We start from the raw sequence: 27,028 nt of genomic DNA on the forward strand, positions 1-27,028 counted from the left end.
TTGGTGTGTCATCATAGTGGTCTCTGACTTGTGGTCAGACTCGCTCAGATGGAACAAACTTAAAACTTGCGCCTTTTTTCAATGCTGATTTGAATGTCATTGAGAAAACAGAGAAGTGTCAAAGATTTTTTTCACAAACATCCTTTCTGAATTTAAAAGTAATCCTCGAAGTAATCATCTAGTTTTTCAAAAGTATCTGTAGTCTGATTACAATATTTTTGCTGCTAACCTAACGGATTACAGGTACCGTTTTTTTTATAATCCCTTACATGTAACAAATGACATGTAATCCGTTACTCCCCTACCCTGTGTATTGCAGTAGTGGTAATATTTAATGTAGGAGGTTATGTCTGTCTTCTCTGCTTTCTCTGACCGTCTGTCTTCTTTCTGATTCTTCTGACTGATCCAGGTGTGTGTGTGTGTGCGTGTGTGTGCGCGTGTGTGTGTGTGTGTGTGTGTTGTGTGTGTGTGTGTGTGTGTGTGTGTGTGGTGTGTGTGTGTGTGTGTGTGTGTGGTGTGTGTGTGTGTGTGTGTGTGTGTGTGGTGTGTTGTGTGTGTGTGTGTGTGTGTGTGTGTGTGTGTGAATGTATGGGGGTGTGCTTGGGTGTGTGGCACTGCAATCAACTCTTAGGCTAAAGACAATACACCTCTATCAGGGAATGAAAAGGGGGGAGGAGAATGATAGAGAAGGTGGAGATTAGAGGAGAAGAATAGGTGAAGGACAGATGAGAGGAGACAATTATTCAAGGAGAACAGGTGGGAAAAGGAAAGAGAAAAGGGGAGAGGAAAGAGGTGTAGAGGTTAATTTGTCAATAAGAGCACTCTCTCCGCTCCTCTCCTCTCCCCCCTCTCTCTCCTCTGCTATTCATCCCTCCATGGAGGGATGGAGGGACAGAGGAGAGGGGGGGGTGGGGGAGAGGAGAGGAGCGGAGAGAGTGCTCTCTATTTTTAGACGTTATAGCTAGAACCTCCATCAGAAGCTAGCCATCAGAGGCTAACAAGCTAATTAGCTACTAGCTATTTAGTCATTGTTAGCCACTGCTAGCGGCCTTTACCTTTAGCTCAGACACCAGCCCATTTAGCCTGGATAATACCTGCCAGTCTGCACAGCGTGATATCAGCCCTGAGCATATCGGACTGCTTTTCTCCACTACATCACCAGATTCCTGCCGTAAGCTCTGGACCATAACTCCGGATCATTGTAACTAGCTAGCTGCTACCGAGTGGCCCAGCCCCGAAGCTAGCCTTGAGCCAGGCCCATCTCCCGGCCTGCTCGGTGGACCCTATGATCACTCGGCTACACAGCTGATGCCTCCCGGGCTCTATACTAACACGACTAGAAGCCACTACATCACCAGATTCCTGCCATAAGCTCTGGACCTTTGCACCAGAAGCACCGGAGTGGCTATAGTGGCTAATGCCCTTGGCCCGAAGCTAGCACCAGTTAGCCTCGAGCCAGGTGCATCTCCCGGTTAGCAAACTAAATTACTCCAGCTACAATACCTCTTTTGCCAATTTGGCCTGGACCCTTTGTCGACACGTGAAAGAGATTTGCGTCAGTTCAAATCTGGTATCAGGATAAATAAAAAGCAAGGTCTGCTAACTTTCTTTAATTATGTTTAATTACCGCAAACAATGAATGGCAAATGCAATTTTCGTATATACGGGTTCACTGTATCACCACGCAGGGTAAAGCAGAGAACTGACTGAAATTGTACAGACATCTTCTTTTATACTGTGTCAGTGGTATTTCCAACTTCAGAGTTGACCTGTCACAGTAGAGGCTTAGCGTGGTTTAGACTTGCTAGCCTATCGGTGGTGCCCAGACACAGCACTCAGGATTCAAATGTCCAGAATGTTGTTTGTGAAGATTGAACTGATTTGTTGGTTTCTACACATTCCTCAATTCCTGTTTTCTTGTTATTCAGCATTTTTCCATCTTGTCTCAACCTTGTGGTTTACACAGTCGACACCCTAGATTAACAACAGCTTTTCTGCAGTCACGCCACGTTTTGTGATTAACATGTCCCACCTCTATAAGGCATATATTTATGCTAAAAGAGAACAAAACCATCCCTCACACACGGAGCCCAGCCGATCCATCACGACTGGTCTGACGACGTAATTACGTCCGATGTGCCCTCAACCGGCCTTTGCCGGATGTCGGTGACGCCCTTGTCCCGAAGCTAGCACCAGTTAGTCTCGAGACAGGCGCATCTCCCGGCTAGTGTAGTAACGACTACCTAACGGCTTCCCTGTGTCATCTATTGCTGTTCACTGGACCCTATGATCACTTGGCTACATAGCTGATGCCTGCTGGACTGTTCATTAATCACAGTACTCCATTTTGTTTATTTTGTTTATCTGTCGGCCCCAGCCTCGAACTCAAGCCCTGTGTGTAGTTAACGGACCGGACCCTCTCTGCCTAGTCATCGCCATTTTACCTGTTGTTGTTGTCTTAGCTGATTAGCTGTTGTTGTCTAACCCGTTGTTGTCTTAGCTAGCTCTCCCAATCAACACTTGTGTTTGCTTTATGCCTCGCTCTATGTCTCTCTCTAATGTCAATATGCCTTGTATACTGTTGTTTATGGTAGTTATCACTGTTTTATTTTACTGCGGAGCCCCTAGTCCCACTCGACATGCCTCTGATAGCTCTTTTATCTCACCTCCCACACATGCGTTGACCTCACCTAGCATAACTAGTGCCTCCAAAGATGCAACCTCTCTCATCGTCACTCAATGCCTAGGTTTACCTCCACTGTACCCGCACCCTACCATACCCCTGTCTGTACATTATGCCCTGAATCTATCCTACCACGCCCAGAAATCTGCTCCTTTTATTCTCTGTTCCCAACGCACTAGACGACCAGTTCTGATAGCCTTTAGCCATACTCTCATCCTACTCCTCCTTTGTTCCTCGGGTGATGTAGAGGTTAACCCAGGCCCTGTTTGTCCCTAGGCGCTCTCATTTGTTGACTTCTGTAACCCTAAAAGCCTTGGTTTCATGCATGTTAACATCAGAAGCCGCCTCCCTAAGTTTGTTTTACTCACTGCTTTTGCACACTCCGCCAACCCTGATGTCCTTGCTGTGTCTGAATCCTGGCTTAGGAAGGCTACCAAAAATGTCCATCCCCAACTACAAAATTTTCCGTCTAAATAGAACTGCCAAAGGGGGCGGTGTTGCAATCTACTGCAGAGATAGCCTAAAAAGTTCTGTCATACTTTCCAGGTCTATGCCCAAACAGTTCGAGCTAATTTAAACTGGGATATGCTTAACACCCCGGCCGTCCTACAATCTAAGCTAGATGCCCTCAATCTAACACAAATGATCAAGGAACCCATCAGGTACAACCCTAAATCCGTAAACATGGGCACCCTCATATTATCCTGACCAACTTGCCTTCCAAATACACGTCTGCTGTCTTCAACCAGGATCTCAGTGATCACTGCCTCATTGCCTGCATCCGTTATGGGTCCGCGGTCAAACGACCACCCCTCATCACTGTCAAACGCTCCCTAAAACACTTCTGAGAGCAGGCCTTTCTAATCGACCTGGCCCGGGTATCCTGGAAGGATATTGACCTCATCCCGTCAGTAGAGGATGCCTGGTTGTTCTTTAAAATACATTTCCTCACCATCTTAAATAAGCATGCCCCTTTCAAAAAATGTTGAACTAAGAACAGATATAGCCCTTGGTTCACTCCAAACCTGACTGCCCTCGACCAGCACAAAAACATCCTGTGGCGTACTGCACTAGCATCGAATAGCCCCCACAATATGCAACTTTTTAGGGAAGTTAGGAACCAATATACACAGGCAGTTAGGAAAGCAAAGGCTAGCTTTTTCAAACAGAAATTTGCATCCTGTACCTCTAACTCCAAAATGTTTTGGGACACTGTAAAGTCCATAGAGAATAAGAGTACCTCCTCCCAGCTGCCCACTGTACTGAGGCTAGGAAACACTGTCACCACTGATGAATCGAGAATTTCAATAGGCATTTCTCTACGGCTGTCCATGCTTTCCTCCTGGCTACCCCAACCCTGGCCAACAGCTCCGCACCCCCCGCAGTACTTGTCCAAGCCTCCCCAGCTTCTCCTTCACCCAAATCCAGATAGCTGATGTTCTGAAAGAGCTGCAAAACCCTCTCGCTCTAAAATGATCGGCCACCATTGTTGCAACCCCTATTGCCAGTCTGTTCAACCTCTCTTTTGTATCGTCTGAGATTCCTAAAGATAGGAAAACTGCCACAGTCAATTCCCCTCTTCAAAGGGGGTGACACTCTAGACCCAAACTGTTACAGACCTATATCCATCCTGCCCTGCCTTTCTAAAGTCTTTGAAAGCCAAGTTAACAAACAAATCACAGACAATTTCGAATCCCACCGTACCTTCTCCGCTGTGCAATCCGGTTTCTGAGCTGGTCACGGGTGCACCTCAGCCACGCTCAAGGTACTAAACGATATCATAGCCGCCATTGATAAAAGACAGTACTGTGCAGCCGTCTTCATCAACCTGGCCAAGGCTTTCGACTCTGTCAATCACCGTATTCTTATTGGCAGACTCATCAGCCTTGGTTTCTCAAATGATTGCCTCACCTGGTTCACTAACTACCTCTCAGACAGAGTTCAGTGTGTCAAATCGGAGGGCCTGTTGTCAGGACCTCTGTCAGTCTCAATGGGGGCACCACAGGGTTCAATTCTCGGGCCGACTCTTTTCTCTGTATATATCAACGATGTCGCTCTTGCTGCTGGTGATTCCTTGATCCACCTCTACGCAGACAACACCATTCTGTATACATCTGGCCCTTCTTTGGACATTGTTAACAAACCTCCAAAACGAGCTTCAACGCCATACACCACTCCTTCCGTGGCCTCCTTCCAGACTCATATTAAACATCTCCAATCCAAAATCTAGAATTGGCTTCCTATTTCCCAACAAAGCAACCTTCACTCACGCTGCCAAACATACCCTCGTAAAACTGACTATCCTACTGATCCTCGACTTCATCGATGTCATTTACAAAATAGCCTCCAACACTCTACTCGGCAAACTGGATGCAGTCTATCACAGTGCCATCCGTTTTGTCACCAAAGCCCCACATACCACCCACCACTGCGACCTCTGTGGTCTCGTCGGCTGGCCCTCGCTACATATTCGTCGCCAAACCCACTGGCTCCAGGTCATCTATAAGTCTTTGCTAGGTAAAGCTCCGCCTTATCTCAGCTCACTGGTCACCATAGCAACACCCACTCGTAGCACGCGCTCCAGCAGGTATATCTCACTGGTCATCCCCAAATCCAACACCTCCTTTGGCGGCCTTTCCTTCCAGTTCTCTGCTGCCAATGACTGGAACGAATTGCAAAAATCGCTGAAGTTGGAGACTTATATCTCCCTCACTAACTTTAAGCATCAGCTATCTGAGCAGCTTACTGATCGCTGCAGCTGTACACAGCCCATCTGTAAATAGCCCATCCAACTACCTACCTCATCCCCATATTGTTTTATTTTGATTATCCCACTTGTAACTCTGTGTTGTTGTTTCTGTCGCACTGCTTTGCTTTATCTTGGTCAGGTCGCAGTTGTAAATGAGAGCTTGTTCTCAACTGGCCTACCTGGTTAAATAATGGTGAAATACAAATTTCAAAAATAAAAAAGGTATCAGGGTGTGAGCATGGTGTTGGAATTTTAACACCACTGAACAACAGAATTGGTGAAGGAGAGAGAGAAGGAGGGAGAGGGAGAGAGGCCAGAGAGAGGACAGCCTCTCTTGCCAAGCAGCTTTCAACTCACCACAACCACTTTGAACTATGTCGTATAAATAAATGAGATTACAGTAAATATCTCATATATAAATATGATTTGAGGGAGATAGCATATCTCTCATCATAATAACTGTAGTTTGTCTTTTCTCAAATGTCAATTTGTGGTACTGCTATTGCTGAAGATCTTTGTCTATGACAGGTACCTTTTGTTTGTTTGTGCATATAGACTGAAGTAAAGTGTTTTCTGAATGGGGGAAAAAACAAATTTTAAAGCAGTTGTCATGATGTTCTCTGAAGGGCAGCCCACTGTCTCAGACTTTGAAAACGGCTGATTTAAAGGAAAGACGTGTTGTCTACGGTCTGGGCTAACCTTATTTCTATACAACAAATAGGCCTCATTTACACCTTGCACTAACGTGGGTTTCGTGATCTGACCAATATGATCCAATCACTATCTGATCAAGGTTTGTCCAGCCACTGTTTCTGCATTGTGACCAGATTTCCTGGTGCCTCCCTGTATGCACATTTTTGATAGACATTCTTTCAAGATAATATGAATATATTTATTTGAAGACAGTTATTGATGTCGTAAGTCAATGGTGCTACCTGTCAAGGATTGTATTGGCCGGTTTAATGATGATTTAAATGGTTTGACCATCCAGATCTGTTTCCAATTGATTCACATCCAGATACAATTGGTCTCTGACTACCTCCGGAGCTGGTCAGGAAGATCTGATCACAATCAGATCATTTAATCATCTACATCTGCATAACGATTTCACAGCTGGAGGTTTTTTAAACAAAACGCTGTATCAAACACACACATAAATACTGCACTGATGTCTACACACACGCATGCACGCACGCACACACACACGCACGCATGCACACACAAGTACATGCACACACACTATTCTCTGTTTCAAATAAGTGCTTTAAGGTGTTTTTAAACCATGGCTTGAATAAAATTCTATTATGGAATATCATATCCTTAGCTGACATTCACAGAGCACCGCAAAGTCATCAGGACAAACACACTCCCACTGAGATCTGTTTATCTGCATATTATTCTAATAGAGACTACTCTGCCCCTTAGTGTTTGTATAATGAACACACAGGCATCCAGTATTTGCTGGTAGGGAGTGAGTGAGAATGAGTGTGCAAGTTTTGTTATTAGATAAACCTCTTTTGTACATATGTTAATGAGTACACTATATATATATATATATATATATATATAGTTGAAGTCGGACATTTACATACACCTTAGCCAAAAACATTTAATCTCAGTTTTTCACAATTCCTGACATTTAATCCTAGTAAAACTTCCCTGTCTTAGGTCAGTTAGGATCACCACTTTATTTTAAGAATGTGAAATGTCAGAATAATAGTAGAGAGAATTATTTATTTCAGCTTTTATTTCTTTCATCACATTCCCAGTGGGTCAGAAGTTTACATACACTCAATTAGTATTTGGTAGCATTGCCTTTAAATGGTTTAACTTGGGTCAAACGTTTCGGGTAGCCTTCCACAAGCTTCCCACAATAAGTTGGGTGAATTGTGACCCATTCCTCCTGACAGAGCTGGTGTAACTGAGTCAGGTTTGTAGGCCTCCTTGCTCACACATGCTTTTTCAGTTCTGCCCACAAATGTTCTATAGGATTGAGGTCAGGGCTTTGTGATGGCCACTCCAATACCTTGACTTTGTTGTCCTTAAGCCACTTTGGAAGTATGCTTGGAGTCATTGTCCATTTGGAAGACCCATTTGCGACCAAGCTTTAACTTCCTGACTGATTTTTTTAGATGTTGCTTCAATATATCCACATACTTTTCCTTCTCATGATACCATCTATTTTGTGAAGTGCACCAGTCCCTCCTGCAGCAAAGCACCCCCACAAAATGATGCTGCCACCCCCGTGCTTCACGGTTGGGATGTGGTTCTTCGGCTTGCAAGCCCCCCCTTTTTCCTCCAAACATAACGATGGTCATTATTTTTGTTTCATCAGACCAGAGTACATTTCTCCAAAATGTATGATCTTTGTCCCCATGTGCAGTTGCAAACCGTAGTCTGTCTTTTTTTTATGGAGGTTTTGGAGCTGTGGCTTCTTCCTTGCTGAACAGCCTTTCAGGTTATGTCGATATAGGACTTGTTTTACTGTGGATATAGATACTTTTGTACCTGTTTCCTTCAGCATCTTCACAATGTCCTTTGCTATTGTTCTGGGATTGATTTGCACTTTTCGCACCAATGTACGTTCGTCACTAGGAGACAGAACGCGTCTCCTTCCTGAGCGGTATGACGGCTGCGTGGTCCCATGGTGTTTATACTTGTGTACTATTGTTTGTACAGATGAGCGTGGTACCTTCAGGCGTTTGGAAATTGCTCCCAAGGATGACCCAAACTTGTGGAGGTCTACAAATGTTTTTTCTGAGGTCTTAGCTGATTTCTTTTGATTTTCCATGATGTCAAGCAAAGAGGCACTGAGTTTCATGCACAAAGTGTCATGCACAAAGTATAGTTTGTTAACAAGACATTTGTGAAGTTGTTGAAACACGAGTTTTAATGACTCCAACCTAAGTGTATGTAAACTTCCAACTTCAACTGTATATATCTATATATATAAGTATGTGGACACCCCATTCCATTTTGTGGATTTTTCTATTTAAGCCACACCCGTTGCTGACAGGTGTATAGAATCGAGCACACGGCCATGCAGTCTCCATAGTCAAACATTGCCAGTAGAATGGCCTTACTGAAGAGCTCAGTGACTTTCAATGTGGCACCGTTATGGAATGCCACCTTTTCAACAAGTCAGTTCATCACATTTCTGCCCTGCTAGAGCTGCCCCGGTTAACTGTAAGTGGTGTTATTGTGAAGTAGAAACGCCTAGGAGCAACAACCGCTCAGCCGCGAAGTGCTAGGCCACACAAGCTCGCAGAACGGGACCGCCGAGTGGTGAAGCACCTAGCACGTAAAAGTCTGTCCTTGGTTGCAAGAATCACTACCGAGTTCCAAACTGCCTCTGGAAGCAACGTCAGCACAATAATTGTTTGTCGGGAGCTTCATGAAATGGGTTTCCATGGCCGAGCAGCCACAGACAAGCGTAAGATCACCTTGCATAATGCCAAGCGCCAGCTGGAGTGGTGTAAAGCTCGCTGCCATTTGAACAGTGGAAACGCGTTCTCTGGAGTGATGAATCACGTTTCACCATCTGGCTGTCCGACGGACGAATCTGGGTTTGGCGGATGCCAGGAGAACCTTACCTGCCCCAATGCATAGTGCCAACTGTAAAGTTTGGTGGAGGAGGAATAATGGTCTTGGGCTGTTTTTCATGGTTCGGGCTTGGGCCCTTAGTTCCAGTGAACGGAAATCTTAACGCTACACCATACAATGACATTCTAGATGATTCTGTGCTTCCAATTTTGTGGCAACAGTTTAGAGAAGGCCCTTTCCTGTTTCAGCATGACAATGCCCCCGTGCCCAAAGCGAGGTCCATACAGAAATGGTTTGTTGAGATCAGTGTTGAAGAACTTGAATGGCCTGCACAGATCCCTGACCTCAACCCCATCAAACACTTATGGGATGAATTGGAACGCAATGTTCCAACATCTAGTGGAAGGCCTTCCCAGAAGAGTGGAGGTTGTTATAGCAGCAAATGGGGGACCAACTCCATATTAATGCCCATGATTCTGGAATGAAATGTTTGATGAGTAGGTGTCCACATACTTTTGGTCATGTAGTGGATGTGTCTATGAGAAAGACAGAAATACGGAATAGAGAGCTAGTGAGAGACTTGCAGGCCAGTAGGGAATGTGTACTGAGTAACTGTCAGCTCATAAAGTCAGTTTTGAGTGGTGTGTGTGTGTGTGTGTCCTTAGTTTTTATCTCGCTGAGAGTACCAACATCATTAATATAGGTGTCTATGCTCCATGCCCTAACTATAGCTTTCATCTAGCTCTCTACACCTCATGTCTCTCTCTCGCTTTTCCTCTCTCTCTGTGGATTGAGTGAACTTTCTTCCTCTGTCTCTCTTTCCCTCTCTATTTTAGTGCTTTTCCCTATGAATCTCTCGCACTCTCTGCTTTCTCCCTCTCTTATCTCTCTTGCTCTATGTCTGTCTCTTCCTGTCTTTCTTTCCTTTTATTATTTTTTCCCCATTCTGTTTATTCTGTCTCTGCATTCTCCCTGAGTTTTATACACAGCTCACATTTCTGCATTGTCTTCTCTACTCAACAGTGAATCAATTTGTCTTTCTTCTGTACGAGTTGGTGTGTATGTGTGCTGGGGGCTGTGTTTTTGTGTGGAAATGTAAATTTTCAGGCAGTGATCCTGTCACACTGTATGCGAGTGTGTTTAATCATATCCACTAGAGGGGGAGAGGGGGGGAGAGGGGGGGAGATAGAGATAGAGAGAGGGAGGGGGAGAGGGAGAGGGAGAGGGACAGGGAGAGAAAAAAAAAAAAACAGGGCACATCCCACTGTGTGTATTTATTTGAAGACACTTATTGATGCCAGAAGTCATGGTACTACCTGTCAATGATTTTAGAGGACAGTATAATGATGATATAAATGATTTGATAATCCGGATTAGTTTACACTTGAATGATATCCAAATACCTCCAGAGGTGGTCTGGAAGATCTAATCACAATCAGATCCCAAAGTGTATTTTAATTAAAATGTGGGCACAATCAGAATAGCTAAACGGGGCTAATAACTCACACGCATAAATCACTCAGTATATTTACCTATAGCTGTAAAACACTGGCTAGGTTTCGGTAAACCATTTTTATAACACATTTTGAACACAAGTGATGGTACAAGGATGGGTGTGTTTTTGATTGTGTGTTCTTGTTTAGAAAGGAGAGGACATTTGGGTGTGGCAGTAGGTCAGAATATACCTCCTCAGACACACATTCAAATACACACTTGATCTCTCACACACACATTCTGTGTTGGCTATGCTTGTCGGGTCATTGGCGTTTCCAAGCCCCCACAGAGAAGGGGATGGGAGGGCTCTGCGCTGTCGTCATCATGTCTCTATTCCCTCTGTTTTATCTTCTGTTTGGAAAGGATGAGTTTAGCTCCACTGTGTGTTTGTGTGTGCGCACGAGTATGTGTGTCTCATTCTTTCTTTGAATGTTTGCATATTTAAGGATTTGTTTAGTCCAACAGTCCCTGAAGGCTCTAAATGCCATAAATGTTATTTTGAAGAATAGTCATATTCCATATTCAACAGTTGTCTTTGGGTCTTGTTTTTACTCTCTCTGCCCATTAGGAGTCCACTAGGAGACCTATTCTAGCTGACAGACTCATTCTACTGTAGCCCTTGTCTGTAGCACAAATAATTTGAGCCGGATCCTGCCGGAACAGGATCTATCACCTCTCCGTTTTGGACTTTGTCGTTCCGGAACCTATTTGACCCGCTACCTCTTGTGGCATGAAAAATAGTTGTGACTTTTTGAAATGTAAAACTTCTAATCAACGCGATCAAAGTTCATTTGAGTTGCCTCTTCATTAATTCTCCCCCCTGTATCTCTCACAGAACTAGAAGGAGATTCACTTTCTATTATCTCTCTCTCCCTCTCTCTACTCTGATAGACATGAGCCTGCAACTCTCATCTCTCCAGTATTGCACTTCATAATTCATTTCCTTATAAAACCATGCAAAGGGTTCTGGAGGAGCTGCAGCACTCCTGATAAATTGAAATACATTTGCCAAAGTTGTAGAGTTACTGCTGTCTGTTCAGAAATAAATTGGATTGAATAATAGCCTACTACACCATGAGAAAGCCCCAAATTTTGCCACAGAGTATAAATAGCTTCTTTTAAAAATAGTCTAGCTGTGGAGTGTAGCCCAATAACAAAGCATAGCCTACAGTCGGGAACAAGAGGCAAATCTGTCAGTGAAAAAACAGCATGCAGACAAAACTAGCCTTTCCCAATATTTCAAATAGTATACAATCGTGGGAAAACACAGGTTGGAAAGCAAATGGCTCCTGCTAAAAAGAGTACTCTCTAATCTGTAAACTGTAGGCTACCAAAATATTTGATCATCTTGTCTTCCAAATATTGTTTTACAAAGTAAAATGAGAGAGAGAGAGAGAGAGAGAGAGAGAGAGAGAGAGAGAGAGAGAGAGAGAGGCTTTTGGCACGAGCACATATGCCATCATCAGGGAGTGAGCTGCGCATCATTGAGTGAGTGGTTTCTCCTTTAAAAGTTGCGAGCTTGCCCCACTGGACTTAGAGGTACCCAGCGTCACGGCTTCATTGCTCCAGACCACCACAAGGGGGAGTTAGAGCACTCATTATGCATTTGGGTCCCAAGATTTTTATAAGACCAATCAGATCGAGTGGTTCCAATGACGAATTTTGACGTTTGGCGTTCTTCAACAAAGATGGCTGACAAAACATATGTAAGTTGTCATAACGAGTCAAGCAAAACATTTACAATTGAGAGGAATATCGTAGTTAACGACAAACGTTTGTGCAAAAAATGTTGTCATAAATTTAACTTATGAAAATCTCTATTTAGCAAGTTATCTGACTAGCTAACATTAACCCGCTAGCTAGTGTTAGGAGAATGAATTTGTAATTTGTGTTGTTTAATGTTTTAGGGACCCCGGAGAAAACAAGCAAATCAGGCTGTCGTCTCTTGTGAAACAGTGGATGTAAAGAATCTAGCTAGCTAAAGCATTTACTGCAAATTGAATGTACAATTGTGTAAGCTTGCCTTGCAATGCAGCTGAAGTAACATAGCTAGCTAACTATTTACTTGCTTATTGTGTAATGGAGGATAAAATAACTGTATGCCTATGGATGTGTAACTAGATACAGTATGTAGTCGATCTGTGTATGGACCCTAAAACGTTAGGTTCTGAACTAATATCCATACCAATCTATGAACCTCAGCTATCGTAGTTGTATCAACTTCAAGTCTGAATGGCATTAATGAAGCCTATGGATAGAGTAGAATATAATAACTTTATTGTGCCAAGGATGCAAGTCCTATATACACATGTACTGTAGATATTACCACACATGAGATTCCCACATTGTAGCCTGTACATTAAATGTATTCACTGATCATGTACTCTCCCTTGGCAAATAAAGGTGTGGTTCAGGTATGAATCTCTGAGACATTCTTTTTCAGTCATATCAAACTCCATTATTTGAATGATGCTGTGTCTGCATGTATTACAATTATACACTTCAACAGTGTTTACCACTCCTGCTCCTGGGACATCAATAATTACATGTTGTAACTATGCAATAGACTAGAAACATGATTGTTTTGTAATTCATATATACAGAAAAATAAACTATGCATATCTTACTCCCTTCATCTGCATTAATCTGAGGACACAGGACAGTATTTCAATGAGATACTTAATTTCAACCAGTGGAGAACGTGAAACGTGTTATTGAAAGAAGTTCATTATCCAGGTGTTATAAATACATAAATGCATTATAATTATGATAATTGTAATATTATAAATACAAGTTCAATCTGTACTTCAATGCACATATGGTGACAAGCAAGAAAGACGAGGTGGGGAGAGAGGTGTAGAAGACAGAAAGGGAAAAAGGTAAGAACAGCGGCAGACAACATATGATTCATGAATTACAGTGCTAACCTAATATTCTCTCAGTTCATCAAAATTGCGGTGTCTACTAACCAGCCTTGGGCCCCCAGTTGGCCCGAAGGTTATCTTAAGAACGGGTGAGGTGGCGATGACCTAGGACTAGGCTATTGATGGTTTCAAAGCATAGGTCGTTTTCATTGACCTCAGATTCTCAGTTTGTCAGTGTCAAAGTAGCCTGTCATTTCCATTTGTGCTTTCATGACAACTGGGAACTTTGAAAAAAACAAGGTTGAATCATGACGTCAGTGATCTTCAGGTCGGAAAGTCGGAGATCTAGAAGAGGCCAACTTGGAATTCCGAGTTGGATGACTGTTCAAAATGAATTTTCCCAGTTAGAGCTCGTTTCTTCCCCAATTTCCCAGTTGTCTTGAACGCACTGAAGTTGGAAATCAGAGATTTCTCTGCCCAGAGTTCCCAGTTGTTTTGAACGTGGCATTAAAAAAGATTATGCCAAAGTCTCCAGTCATGTAAAATTATGTAGAATTGCATGAAATGCGTTTATAAAAGGCCAACGACCCTAGACCACTTCTGTAAGTGGCTCCACAATGCAAATTGAACAGCTTCTATCTCAAGGCCATCTGACTGTTAAACAGCCATCACTAACACAGAGAGGTTGTTGCATACTCATCTCATATGTATATATACTTGTCACGACTTCCGCCGATTGTTCGGCGGTCGACATCACCGGTCTTCTAGCCATCGCCGCACCACCTTTCATTTTCCATTTGTTTTGTCTTGTTTTGCTGCACACCTGGTTTACGTCTCCTCATAATTACTATGTGTATTTAGCCCTCTGTTCCCTCCATGTCTGTGTGGGGTATTGTTTATTGTCAAGGTTGGCACGCTTCCGGCTGGTTAGCGCTTCCGGCTGGTTAGGTCCGTGGGGCGACGCACAATTGGCCTAGCGTCGTCCGGGTTAGTGAGGGTTTGGCCGGTAGGGATATCCTGTCTCATCGCGCACCAGCGACTCCTGTGGCGGGCCGGGCGCAGTGCGGCCAGCTGCACGGTGTTTCCTCCGACACATTGGTGCGGCTGGCTTCCGGGTTGGAGGCGCGCTGTGTTAAGAAGCAGTGCGGCTTGGTTGGGTTGTTGTTTTCGGAGGACACTGGCTTTCGACCTTCGTCTCTCCCGAGCCCGTACGGGAGTTGTTTACGATGCAGACAAGATAGTAATTACTAACAATTGGGGATACCACGAATTTGGAGAGAAAAATTTTAAAAAAAAAGAAAAACATTTAAAAAAATAAAAAATAAATATTAAATATACAACTTTCAAAAGGCCATCCGCCACATCTGAGCAATCTTGATTTCGTGGTGCATGGCAACAATTGAACAAGATGAAGGAAAAAGGAAACCGGGTGCAACTTTCAAAAAATCCCAAAAGCTCGACGAAGGCCGTGTGGCCGATACGTAAGCTTATTAAATATCGGTGATACTATCGAGCAGTGTGCGGTTTCCTTTTTCCTTCATCAAAATATACGACTAAAAGTATATGGAGTGGAGTGAGTATTGAATGGAGCTCAATAGTTTTAGTTTCCAGCTCAGGTGTGACTACAGCAGTCATCCATACGCCTCGGAAATAACAGGAACAGCCAGACCTGCCTGTCCCCTCTATCTCATTCCCTACCAAGGCTTCAGATAGATTTATAACAAGGCAAGCTGTTCTTCATTTATAATAGGCTGTGTTTGGTTTTGATGGGCTGTGGTGTGTGTGTGTGTGTGTGTGTGTGTGTGTGTGTGTGTGTGTGTGTGGTGTGTGTTTTTTGTTGTTGTGTGTGTGTGTGTGTTTGTGTGTGTGTGTGTTGTGTGGTGGTGTGTGTGTGTGTGTGTGTGCGTGTGCGCGTGTAAACATCTTTCTGATGGTCTTTATGTGTGTTTTTTTTGTGTCATTGTGTCTGTGTGTCCCCTCCTCCGCCTCCGACTCCACTCTGTACCCGGACCTCATCCTGACAGATGAGTGAGTGTATTTGATAACAGCATTATTGTATGGAGGGTTAGAGAGGTAGGCGCTAAGGCTAAGTGAAAGCTGTGTGTGTTGTTTAGCGCTAGTTAGATGAACTCTCTGAGGTGATGTCTATTACACTGTGTGTGTATGTTTGTGTGTGTGTGTGTTTGTGAGTGTGTGTGTGTGTGTGTGTGTGTGTTTATAGTATTGACTTTTTTTATACTACATCAATAGCTTTGGCTTTGGCCCTGTGTATAACTGTGTATTGATGACCAGGGATGTTTGGGGAGAAGACGAGATAGAGAGGAGATCAGAGGAGAGAGGGAAGAGGACCAGAGGAGGGAGCAGGGGAGAAGAGTAGAGGAGAGGAGAAGAGAGCGAATGGAGGAGGAGAGCTGATTATACAACTAGAGAACACATCTGCGAGGCCAATTTACCAGCTGACAGATAGAATGAGGTGAAGAATACTGCAGGAGAAAAGAGGTCCTGGAGGGTAATAAAGTAGGGATTGTTTTTCCTCTCCTCATTCTGTCGTTCTCTCCCTGACACTTGCAATGTCATCAGACCTTACCCAGCTAACAACAAACGTTCTCACAACTTTAGAGAACGTTCCCTTACGAGCCTCATTAGGTCATTACATAACGTTTTCATAGGAATGGTCCAATGATGTGCAAGGACTGTTTCCAAGAGACCATTCCCTTAATGTCGAACAGAACATAGACTATTTAATATTAATGTTCTGGACACGTTTCATGGAAACATTGCAAGAACATTCATGTGTCCAGTTTTCTGAGGGTTAGGAGAATATTCCATCAACGTCACACCAAACATACACAAAACACGATTGCCATGCATGTTCTCAGAATATAAGATATGAATATTCTAGACACATTTCATGGAGACGTCGCAAGAACATTCCTGTGTCCAATAATGGATAAAACATAGGACGTTCTGTCATGGTCCACCGGAGGTTTATGTTTAGTCCCCAGCTTGTTCCGGGGATGTCCCTAAAGAAGTTTTTAGGACGTCGCCTGATGTTCCCAAAGAAACGTTCACTGAAAAAAGTAATGTTTCTTTACACACCACCCTGGCTGTTGCCGAGCCCATCAAGCACTGATTGGTGAACCACTGATCCATTTACAGCTCTTTGTCTGTTGGCAAGGTTAGGGATACCCACACACAAACAGTGCTTTTAACATACAATGTGTTCAACTTACATATTTGACACACGTTGACATACATGATTACATTGTGCATGTTCATTTACACAGTAATTATTATTAAATAATCCCTTGTTCCCTCTCTCTCTCGCCATCCCTGGTTAGAGCATAGACATCAATACATCCAGAGTCATCTCTAACAAACGTTCCTCCAGAGCTCCGTGTGTGTGAGTATCATTGGTCCAGGGAGTGAGTGTGTGTGGTGTGTGTGTGTGTGTGTGTGTGTGTGTGTGTGTGTGTTGTGTGTTTTGGTGTGTTGTGTGTGTGTGTGTGTGTGTGTGTGTGTGTGTGTTGGTGTGTTGTGTGTGTGTGTGTGTGTGTGTGTGTGTGTGTGTTGTGTGTGTGTGGGTGTGTGTGTGATGCTCATGCATGTGTTGCTCATGCATGTATGTGTGTGTGTGCCGACAGGAGGCTAGTATGTTTTTGAAAGTAGCCTGTGCTTAATACAGACATATACATTACTGTCAACATCGATTGGAGGAACAGGTTACATCATGGTGTTTGTTTTGTTGTCAAACTCCCACAGATATCAGCAGTTATGTCGGATTGTGTTCCCTGTCATATTGTATGCCCACCTGTAGTGTGTCAACCAAGGACAGGCTAAGTTGGCATATCATGCCGTGGTGTTCCCTGGTGTTGTGTACTGCTGAGAAAGCCATCATATTAATGAGATGTCTAGTGCAGAGACTCTAGTAAACAAACAACACAGACATGACTCACAAACATATAGAGGGGGAAGTAGAAAGGCATTGAAATGAGAGAGAGACACACTTTTTAGACTTTTTTGTCTTTCTTTAATGATATATCCTCATTTAATTTAATTATAACCTCACCCCCCCCCCCCTTTAAAAACAAATAGCCCCTGTGCTGCATACTCACCTTGCACTCTACCCCACGATATAAAACAACACCACACATCACAATAACCGAAACCTCACCACTTCTACAACCGTATATCTTCCCCAGCTGTACATCTCCACACTCCACACATCATTTTATAGAACTCAAATTCCACCCGAATGCGCGCAGAGACCATCACATTAAATAATAATAAAGGGTCTGTTATCCCTCCACCTTTGACCCTGTTCCTCCGTGTTAGCTAAAAAGCCAACTTCGCCTGAGCAAACAGAAAATTCAACAACACACATTTGGCTTTTTCCTTCTTCGAATACCTGTGCCCCATTATAAACATCCCAACAGTAAACTCCACCCCCAACCTCACACACAGACATTCCAACAGAAACAGTAATGGCATTAACCTGGAGCACACAGAAAACACATGAAGCACAGTTTCAATCATGGCACAGAAATGACACCCCTGTCCGAGTCCCGGGTCGACCCGTGCTAACCAGCTGTTAGTGGCCAGGGCTCCATGTAGAACCCTCCACTGGAGGTCTGCTGACCTCTTTGATACTGGGAGTTTATAGAGCCCCCTCTATCTAAAACTCACCTTACTCTCCACCCCACATACCCCCTGACACTGATGTGCCTTCACTCCTGTTAAGCTCCTAATGTTCCTCACCTTAATGCAGAGGTTGTAGAGGGCTTTACCTCCAACCCCCTTAAATTCCCTGAGGCCCAGAGTGTTAAATTCTAACAAGTCCTCCAGACCCCCTTGCCAGTCCCCAGTCTCTGCCGTCACCTGCAGTGGCAGAAACATTGGCTGCGCAACATCTTGGCTGCTCAAATACCCCCCTTACTGGCTCAGACAGTGCCTCCTGGACCTCCCCCAGGAATCTCTCCAGCAGCCTAAGAGATCTTAGTCCTGTTTGTTGTTCCAGGACTTCCGGGGTTTTCCACCCCTTCTCCCCCAGCAGCCGCAGGTCACCCAGCCTTAGTAAACCCGATGCCATCAGTCACCTCTGTAGGGTGGCCGACTGAACCGATCTCAAAAGGATGGCTGGGTTGTGGAAGATAGGCTCCTCCCACAGCCCAGGCTCCACACCCTCTTCTTGTTTGGGCCTTAGCAGCTGCCAGGCCCTCAGCACCACAAAGTAAAAGTCAGAGAGACCTGCTGTACTCAGCCTCTCCAGCTTCATGAGGAACAGCTGCCGGTCCAACCCTAATCCGCCAGCTCTACTCGGCAGCGCACATGCTGGTTCCCTCCAGGCGACATAAGTATGGTACATCAGTCTCTGCGCCGCATTTAGTCAGAAAGCAGCCACCGTGCTCTCCAGTTCCACCAGGCATTGTCCTCCTTCGTGGATGGACATGTACAACACTGCCGCCCTCAGCCAGTGATGGCCCAACCCAATCCACCAGCTTGCGTTGCAGGTCTACGAGCAGACCAGCGGGGGGATTGAGGACAGACAGTTTATGCCACAGGGAGGATGCCACCAGGTTGTTGATTATCAGCACCCTCCCTCTGTATGACACTTGGGACAGGAGCCACCTCCACCTGGCCAGTCTTGACACCACTGCCTGTGACAGCCTCTCCCAGTTCTTCCTGACCCACCTCTCAGAGCCCAGGTACACCCCCAAAATGTTAAGCCCTTTACAACCCCACTGCAAACCCCCTGGAAGACACACCTAACAGAGCTTACCCCAGTTCACCTTAGCTGACGAAGCTCCCTCATACACCTTCAGACTAGTCTCTAGTGCCTGCATGTCCTGCCCATCCCTGACCATCACAGAGATGTCATCTGTGTATGCCGATGTGGCCGATGTGAAATGGCTAGCTAGTTAGCGGTGGTGCGCGCTAATAGTGTTTCAATCGGTGACGTCACTCGCTCTGAGACCTAGAAGTAGTTGTTCCCCTTGCTCTGCAAGGGCCGCGGCTTTTGTGGCGCGATAGGTAACGATGCTTCGTGAGTGACTGTGGTTGATGTGTGCAGAGGGTCCCTGGTTCGAGCCCAGGTTGGGGCGAGGAGAGGGACGAAGCTATACTGTTACACTGACACTGCCATGCCTGTCAACACACCCATGCCTGTCCAGCACACTCCCCGCAGTCTCCAGCGTAGCAGGCCTAAAAAAGGCTCAATGACTAGTGTATTTAACTGCGCCGATAGAGGGCATCCTTGTCTAATGCCCCGCCTCACCCAGACTGGCCTACTGAGCCCCCCTCCCTCCTTGATCATACATGATGCCCCAGCATACAACATCTTCACACAGGACAAAACCTTTCCCCAAACCCAAATGCACACATCACATTAAACAGACACTCATGGTCCACTCTATCAAAAGCCTTCTCTTGGTCTAAAGATACCAGTCCACAGATCACATTAGCAACTCTTGACAAGTCCAACATATCCCTGATTAAGAACCGGTTTCCCGTGATTGAGCGTCCCAGTACACAATATGTCTGATCCTTGTGTACTGTACTATAAAGTCCATATGGGACTTCAGTCTGTTAGCAAGGACCTTGGCAAATATTTTGTAGTCCGCACAGAGCAATGCCACAGGCCTCCAGTCCTTAAGTTCACACGAGTCCACTTTCTTGGGCAGGAGTCAGAGCCGCCTGACGACAGCTCATCTGCAACTCTCCTACCCCGACGCGCTCACTCAACACACAAAAGAAGTCCAGTCCAATTATTCCCCAGAATAAAACTCCATTGGGAGTCCATCGACCCCCGGTGCATGGCGGGGGACATCTGGGTTACGGCCTCTGCCAGTTCATGGGATAACAGGGAAATGTCCATTTCATCCATCTGTGCCAGGGATGAAATGGAGCACAAAACCTGAGCACACATAGGATCACACAGTTCTGTCCTATACAACTCAGTATAAAACTCCACAGTCCGCTCCTGCATCTCCCCCACCACAGCTGTAGACAATGTATACCCTTGGGTCCACCGATCGGTTTTCTAAACCAAAGAAGAAGGACCTGGGAGCATCCATCTCCTGAAACATGGAGAACTTAGCTCTTAAAAGTGCTCCCATTGCTTTAACCTGGAGAAAACTGCCCAGGTCCCTACATAATTCAGCTAAGTTAGCCTGGAGGCCTCTGAGGATGAGAGAGCTGTATACTGTTGACAGAAAAGACGAATTTGGACTACACCACCATCCATAGCATGACTGGACCCAGTCTCAGCTACACATCCATAGCATGATTAGACCCAGCCTCAGCTACACTACCATCTACAGCATGACTAGACCCAGCCGAATCTACACCACCATCTATAGCATGACTAGGCCCAGCCTCTGCTGCGTCTCATGGCCCCCTGCACGATGACCTCAATTTCCCCCACTGGCGCTTGTACCCTCACCTTATCCACGGCCTATGTGTGGGCATGCAAAGCTCTTAAGCCCCAAATCCCCACACTCAAAACACCTAGACTATCTGTGCTGGCAAACCCGCATAAAGCCCCTCCCCATGCCTCACTTTGAAATGCGCATTTAACCGCTCATTGTTTTTCAGAAACATGAACAGTTGCCTCCGTAACGAAACAACATGTTTAACGGCATCAGCCTGAACACCTGCCGACAGTACACGAAAATCGCTAGCAAACTTACGAAAACAACTCAGCTCTTTCCTGATTTGATCGTCCGTAATATACGAAGGCAGATTCGCAAATACAACCCTTGTCGAAAGAGGAGAAATCGGCACCAAGACATCCCTTACAAATATTCCACTTGCAATCAGCCTGCCCACTAAATGTACTCTTTTCATGAACACAACCACAGCTTTGTTCATTCTGCATGCAGAATGCATAAGTTCAGCTCCTACCTGTTCACTGACCACGAGCAGAACCTCCTCCACCTTAACTCCATTCTCAGGAACACACCTGAATCCATGCCCTAACGACAGCGTCTCCTCCGCACTAGGCTGCGAAGCCATCGCGCACAACACGCCATTCAAACCCCAGGAAACCAAAACTCTGTCCCCTTCATCTCTAACTTTGAACAAAAACAGTGGGTACCACTAAACTAACAGTGCGTTAGTTTAGTACACGGTATGGCACACCATACAAAAACATTTTTGGGAAAATAAGTCCAAATAAAGAAGCAAGAAAGTAAGTAAGAACAGAGCCCTCCTCACTGCTTCTCAACTATAAACACTCCCAGCATGCACTGAGAGAGAGAGCGAGAGAGAGAGTGTCCGTGTACAATTTAAAACACCAAATAATGCATGCAGAGCAGAATTAGGCCGATATCCGCTAATTATAAAAATCCAGTAAAGAGACGTTAAATTCTACAACCACCTAAAAGGAAGCAATTCCCAAACCTTCCATAAAAGCCATCACCTTCAGAGAAATTAACCTGAAGAAGATTGAGAAACATCTCAATCAATGGAAACAGGATGCACCTGAGCTCAATTTCGAGTCTCATAGCAAAGGGTCTGAATACGTATTTATATCTGGTAATTTTTTATTTTTTTTTAAATGTAAAGATTGTTTTTGCTTTGTTTTATATATATATATATACTTTTAATTTTATTATTTGCATTTTATTTTAGTTGACCAGCCATGGATGCTTTCTGTATTCACAAAGCATGGGCGAAGAGCTCTTTGCCCTAACACTACACAGCTGATTTAAATAACTGACTCATCATCCGCTTTGATTATTTGAATCAGCAGTGTAGTGCTAGGGCAAAAACCAAAATGTGCACCCATGTTGGGCCCCAGGACCGAGTTTGGGAAACCCTGGTCTAGGAGAGAATACAGAAATGAATAAGCTAGAGTTACACTCACAAGTGGGAAGGAGTGACCCTCTCATCTCTCTCTTTCTCTCTTATTTTCTTTCTTTAACCTTTTTCTGCTCTCATGCACTCTCTATTTGTTTCACTCCATTCCTCTTTCCCCCTGTCATGTAGTGAAATACTACTCTGGTACTCTGGATCTGTCTCTACCTTCTTGTGATTGGGTCCTTCTTTGTGATTCATTGTTTTGATTAAACATCAGACTAAGCCATGCTCCTCCATCTAACTGTTGCCTCCACCCACTCTTTGCTAAGATGCATCTGTTGCTGTTTCTCCTAAAGCTAATACCGAAGGGAATTTGTGTTGGTGTTTACGTAACCTAGATAATGAAATACTGCATTCATTATTTCGGTAGAGGTTTACTGCATACTGCAAGAGAGTGTATTGAGACTGCCAAAACGTGTAATTAGACATTTATTTTAAAAGTTAAACAGTTATTTCTGTCGTGGTGAAATAGTTGTTTCTTTAAAAGCGAGATTAAATGTTGTTTCTGTAGTCATGCATGTTGTCGAGTTTGGTTCTTCCAAACATTTTCGGCCAGTTACCTTGGAAACCACATTTGGCAAATCAATGAAAGTAATATTACTGGGCATACCTCCCTCTCCTCCCTCTCTCTCTCTCTCTCTTACTGTCCTGCCTCCCCTTCACTCTCTCTCCCTCCCGCTGTCTCCCTCATCTACCTCACTCAGTCATCTCTCCTTCACACACACACACACACAGCCAAAGGACTAGCAGACAGCACTCTTCCCCAGATTATTTTACTCATACAAGGGGGTGGAGGACAGGAAAAAGCAGAAAGGAAAAGAAGGGAAGCGAGTAGAGGAGAAGAGTTCCACTCTTTCCCTGTGATGTTGGAGGAGGAAGGACTGATACATTATTGGGGCTGATTGGACACCTATTTCTAGCTCCAGAGGGGGGGGGGGCAGAGGGGCCATCTGATCCCAGGATGGGGAGAGCGGGGAGCGAGCACTGAGGAGAGGACGGGTTCTGGAGGAGGGATCAGAAAAATCCAACCAGCTCTCTCAACTGTTGCTGCAGGAGATTATGGGATAGCGGGACTTTTTTGTGGATACTTGGTGACCACTTGGGTGTACCCACCTTGAATCTGGTTGGCCCAGCTTAGTTCTTTTGGTAAAGGCAGATGTACTGCTCTGTTTGGGGAGAAAGGCAAAGGATATAGGTGTAATCCGGCACAAGGGACTGGGTTTGGCTGGGCCTGGGCCTGGTTTGATGAGATCGTGTCCCCAGGATGTTGAGTCTGGATGGGCTGGAGATGATAGCTGTCCTGGTGGTGATGGGACTGTTCGTCAAAGTCCTGGAGCAGTTTGGACTCTTCGAAGTTGTAGGAGAGGAAGGTAATGGACGGGGTGTGTGTGGGGGGAGGGGGGAGTGTGTTATTATTATTATTTCTGAAATAATTGTATTTAATCAAATTCTATACAATTTGTTTTTATTTTTATTTAAATTTACTTACACTTTATTATCAGTATAAAATGTTGCAAAGTCTAGATATTAACCTTGAGTGGCTACTACAGAGAACTTGGCATCTTGGGCTATTTGGCTACCATTTTGGCTTTAGCTTTGGCTTAAGCCCACATGTTGGTTTGACCCCCCACAAAAAGAATCAGAACAAGTTCAGCTAGAATCAAGGTCATTTCTGCAGGTCAGGTTTGTCATGAAGATGAATGGCACACTAATATTTTCTCTTTAATGACCCTATCAAAATAACAGCTATTTTCAGTTTGTTGCTAAATTGCTGCATAAAATATGCTGTAAAATATAATAGAAACAAAGAAAGTACAGTATGAAGATAGGCAGAAACTGCTTCTCCAATAGAAATCCCTGATCACACTTGTAAGCGACATTGGCTAGCTAAGCTCATGAGCAGAAACACGTCATCGGTATAACGGTCATCTTGTGCCAAACTGCGTATGTGCAGGCCATCAAATCAAAAGCACTCCGTCACTTTTCTAACTGTTTATAGGCCAATTTCTATTTTGCCCTGTTTATCAAGTGTTGGGAAAACTTGTCAATAATCAACTGATTGGCTTTCTTGATATCTATAGTATTATCTCTGCTATGCAATCTGGTTTCCGCTAAGGTTATGTATGTGTCACTGCAACCTTCAAGGTCCTCAATGATGTCACCATTGCCCTTGATTCTAAGCAATGTTGTGCTGCTGTTTTTATTGACTTGGCCAAAGCTTTTGATACGGTAGACCATTCCATTCTTGTGGGCCGGCTAAGAAGTATTGGTGTCTCTGAGGGGTCTTTGTTCTGGTTTGCTCACTACCTCTCTCAAAGAGTGCAGTGTATAATGTCAGAACATCTGCTGTCTCAGCCACTGCCTGTCAACAAGGGTGTACTGCAAGGCTCGATCCTAGGCCCCAAACTCTTCTCAATTTACATCAACAACATAGCTCAGGCAGTAGGAAGCTCTCTCATCTATTTATATGCAGATGATACAGTCTTATACTCAGTTGGCCCTTCCCCGGATTTTGTGTTAAATGCTCTACAACAAAAATGTCTTAGTGTCCAACAAGCTTTCTCAGGCCTTAACCTTGTCCTGAACACCTCCAAAACAAAGGTAATGTGGTTTGGTAAGAAGAATGCCCCTCTGCCCACAGGTGTGATTACAACCTCTGAGGGTTTAGAGCTTGAAGTAGTCACCTCATGCTAGTACTTGGGAGTATGGCTAGATGGTACACTGTCCTTCTCTCAGCACATATCAAAGCTGCAGGCTAAAGTTAAATCTAAACTTGGTTTACTCTATCGTAATCGCTCCTCTTTCACCCCAGCTGCCAAACTAACCCTGATTCAGATGACCATTCTACCCATGCTAGATTACGGAGATGTAATTTATAGATCGACAGGTAAGGGTGCTCCCGAGCGGGCTAGATGTTCATTACCATTCGGTCATCAGATTTGCCACCAATGCTCCTTATAGGACACATCACTGCACTCTATACTCTTCTGTAAACTGGTCATCTCTGTATACTCATTGCAAGACGCACTAGTTGATGCTTATTTATAAAACCCTCTTAGGCCTCACTCCTCTCCAATCTGAGATATCTACTGCAGCCCTCATCCTCCACATACAGCACCTGTCCTGCCAGTCACATTCTGTTAAAGGTCCCCAAAGCACACACATCCCTGGGTCCCAAAGCACACACATCCCTAGCGACTGGAACGAGCTGCAACAAACACTCAAACTGGACAGTTTTATCTCAATTTCTTCATTCAAAGACTCAATCATGGACACTCTTACTGACAGTTGTGGCTGCATTGCGTGATGTATTGTTGTCTCTACCTTCTTGTCCTTTGTGCTGTTGTCTGTGCCCAATAATGTTTGTACCATGTTTTGTGCTGCTACCATGTTGTTCTGCTGCCATGTTGTGTTGTTACCACGTTGTTGTCATATTGTGTTGCTACCATGTTGTGTTGAATGGGGCCTGTTCCTGGGAGAGCAGTATATCCTTCTCGTCTGACTCGTTAAAGGAAAAAGCTTCATCCAGTTCATGGTGCGTAATCGCTGTTCTGATGTCCAGAAGTTATTTTCAGTCGTAAGAGACGGTAGCAGCAACATTATGTACAAATACGTTTCAAAATAAGTTACAAACAATGCAAAAAACTAACAAAATAGCACAATTGATCAGGAGTATGTAAAACGTCAGCCATCATCTTCATGATGTGTGTTATGTCCTATATTTTTATTTAAATTTTATTTTTATTTTTAATCACAGCCCCCGTCCCCGCAGGAGGACTTGGCCTTTTGGTAGGCCGTCATTGTAAATGAGAATTTGTTCTTAACTGACTTGCCTAGTTAAATAAAGGTTAGATAAAAATAATAATAATAATATAAAGTCGTTTTTTTGATCAATTTCATGAGGTTGGAGTAATCACATGTTCAACTACTTAAGACAGTGGCTGAAATCTAGGTTGTGTCTTTAGATGTCAAGCAAAATAAAAACTAAGGAAGAATGTTTCACTTCTCTCATTGACTTCTCAAACCTTAAACAGGCTTGGTCTGTTTGGCAAGCTTCCCCGGAAGCCTTGCGATGTTAAGCTTCTGTGCCTATTCACCTTTTGTTTCCCTGCCCACTTGAGCCAGTTCCTTATGTAACACAATTGTTAAAGCAAGCAAAACCATTGTTAAGTAAATTATTAAATAAAGTGCACAGAATTTGAAAGATACAGTATGTTAATTTGGTTGCACCGTGAGAGTTAAGATACTCTTCAAAGAGGTAGGGTTTCAGACATTTTCGAATGGTGGGCAGGGACTCCGCTGTCCTGACCTTAGGTGGAATCTTGTTAAACCATTGGGGTGCCAGGACAGAGAAGAGCTTGGACTGGGCTGAGCGGGAGCTGCCGTTCCCGTAGGATTGGAAGGGCCAAGAGACCAGAGGTGGTGCAACGGAGTGCTCGGGTTGGGATGTAGGGTTTGAGCATAGCCTGAAGGTAAGGAGGTGCAGTTCCCCTTGCTGCTCTGTAGGCAAGCACCAGGGCCTTGAAGATTATGCAAGCTTCAACTGGAAGCCAGTGGAGTGTGCAGAGGAGCGGGGAGACATGAGAGAACTTAGGAAAGTTGAATACCAGGTGAGCTACGGCATTCTGGATGTTGCAGGGGTTTGATGGCACAAGCGGGGAGCCCAGTCAATGGAGAGTTGGAGTAGTCTAGACAGGAGAGGAAAAGTGCCTGGATTAGGAACTGTGCCACTTCCTGTGTGAGGAAAGGTTGTACTCTACGGATGTTGTTGAGCGTAAACCTGCAGGAGCGAGTCACTGCTTTTATGTTTGCAGAGAACAACGGGGTGTTGTTCAG

At 44.4% G+C, this 27,028-nt stretch overlaps 1 protein-coding gene and 1 pseudogene across 1 annotated transcript in view; one reads left to right on the forward strand and one right to left on the reverse strand.

Moving 5' to 3' along the window:
* Nucleotides 1–21,346, reverse strand: part of LOC139029198 (uncharacterized) — a 33,470-nt pseudogene extending 12,124 nt beyond the window's left edge.
* Nucleotides 21,347–23,194: 1,848 nt separating this feature from the next.
* LOC111977617 (A-type potassium channel modulatory protein KCNIP2) overlaps nucleotides 23,195–27,028 on the forward strand; it is a 43,812-nt gene continuing 39,978 nt past the window's right edge. The window contains exon 1 of the mRNA XM_024007121.2: nucleotides 23,195–23,562. Coding sequence (XP_023862889.1) covers nucleotides 23,457–23,562 — 106 coding nt within the window. The 5' untranslated portion in view covers nucleotides 23,195–23,456. The remainder of the gene's footprint in view (nucleotides 23,563–27,028) is intronic.

Source organism: Salvelinus sp. IW2-2015, linkage group LG18 (assembly GCF_002910315.2).
Source record: "Salvelinus sp. IW2-2015 linkage group LG18, ASM291031v2, whole genome shotgun sequence".
In the NCBI taxonomy this organism is placed as follows: Eukaryota; Metazoa; Chordata; class Actinopteri; order Salmoniformes; family Salmonidae; genus Salvelinus; species Salvelinus sp. IW2-2015.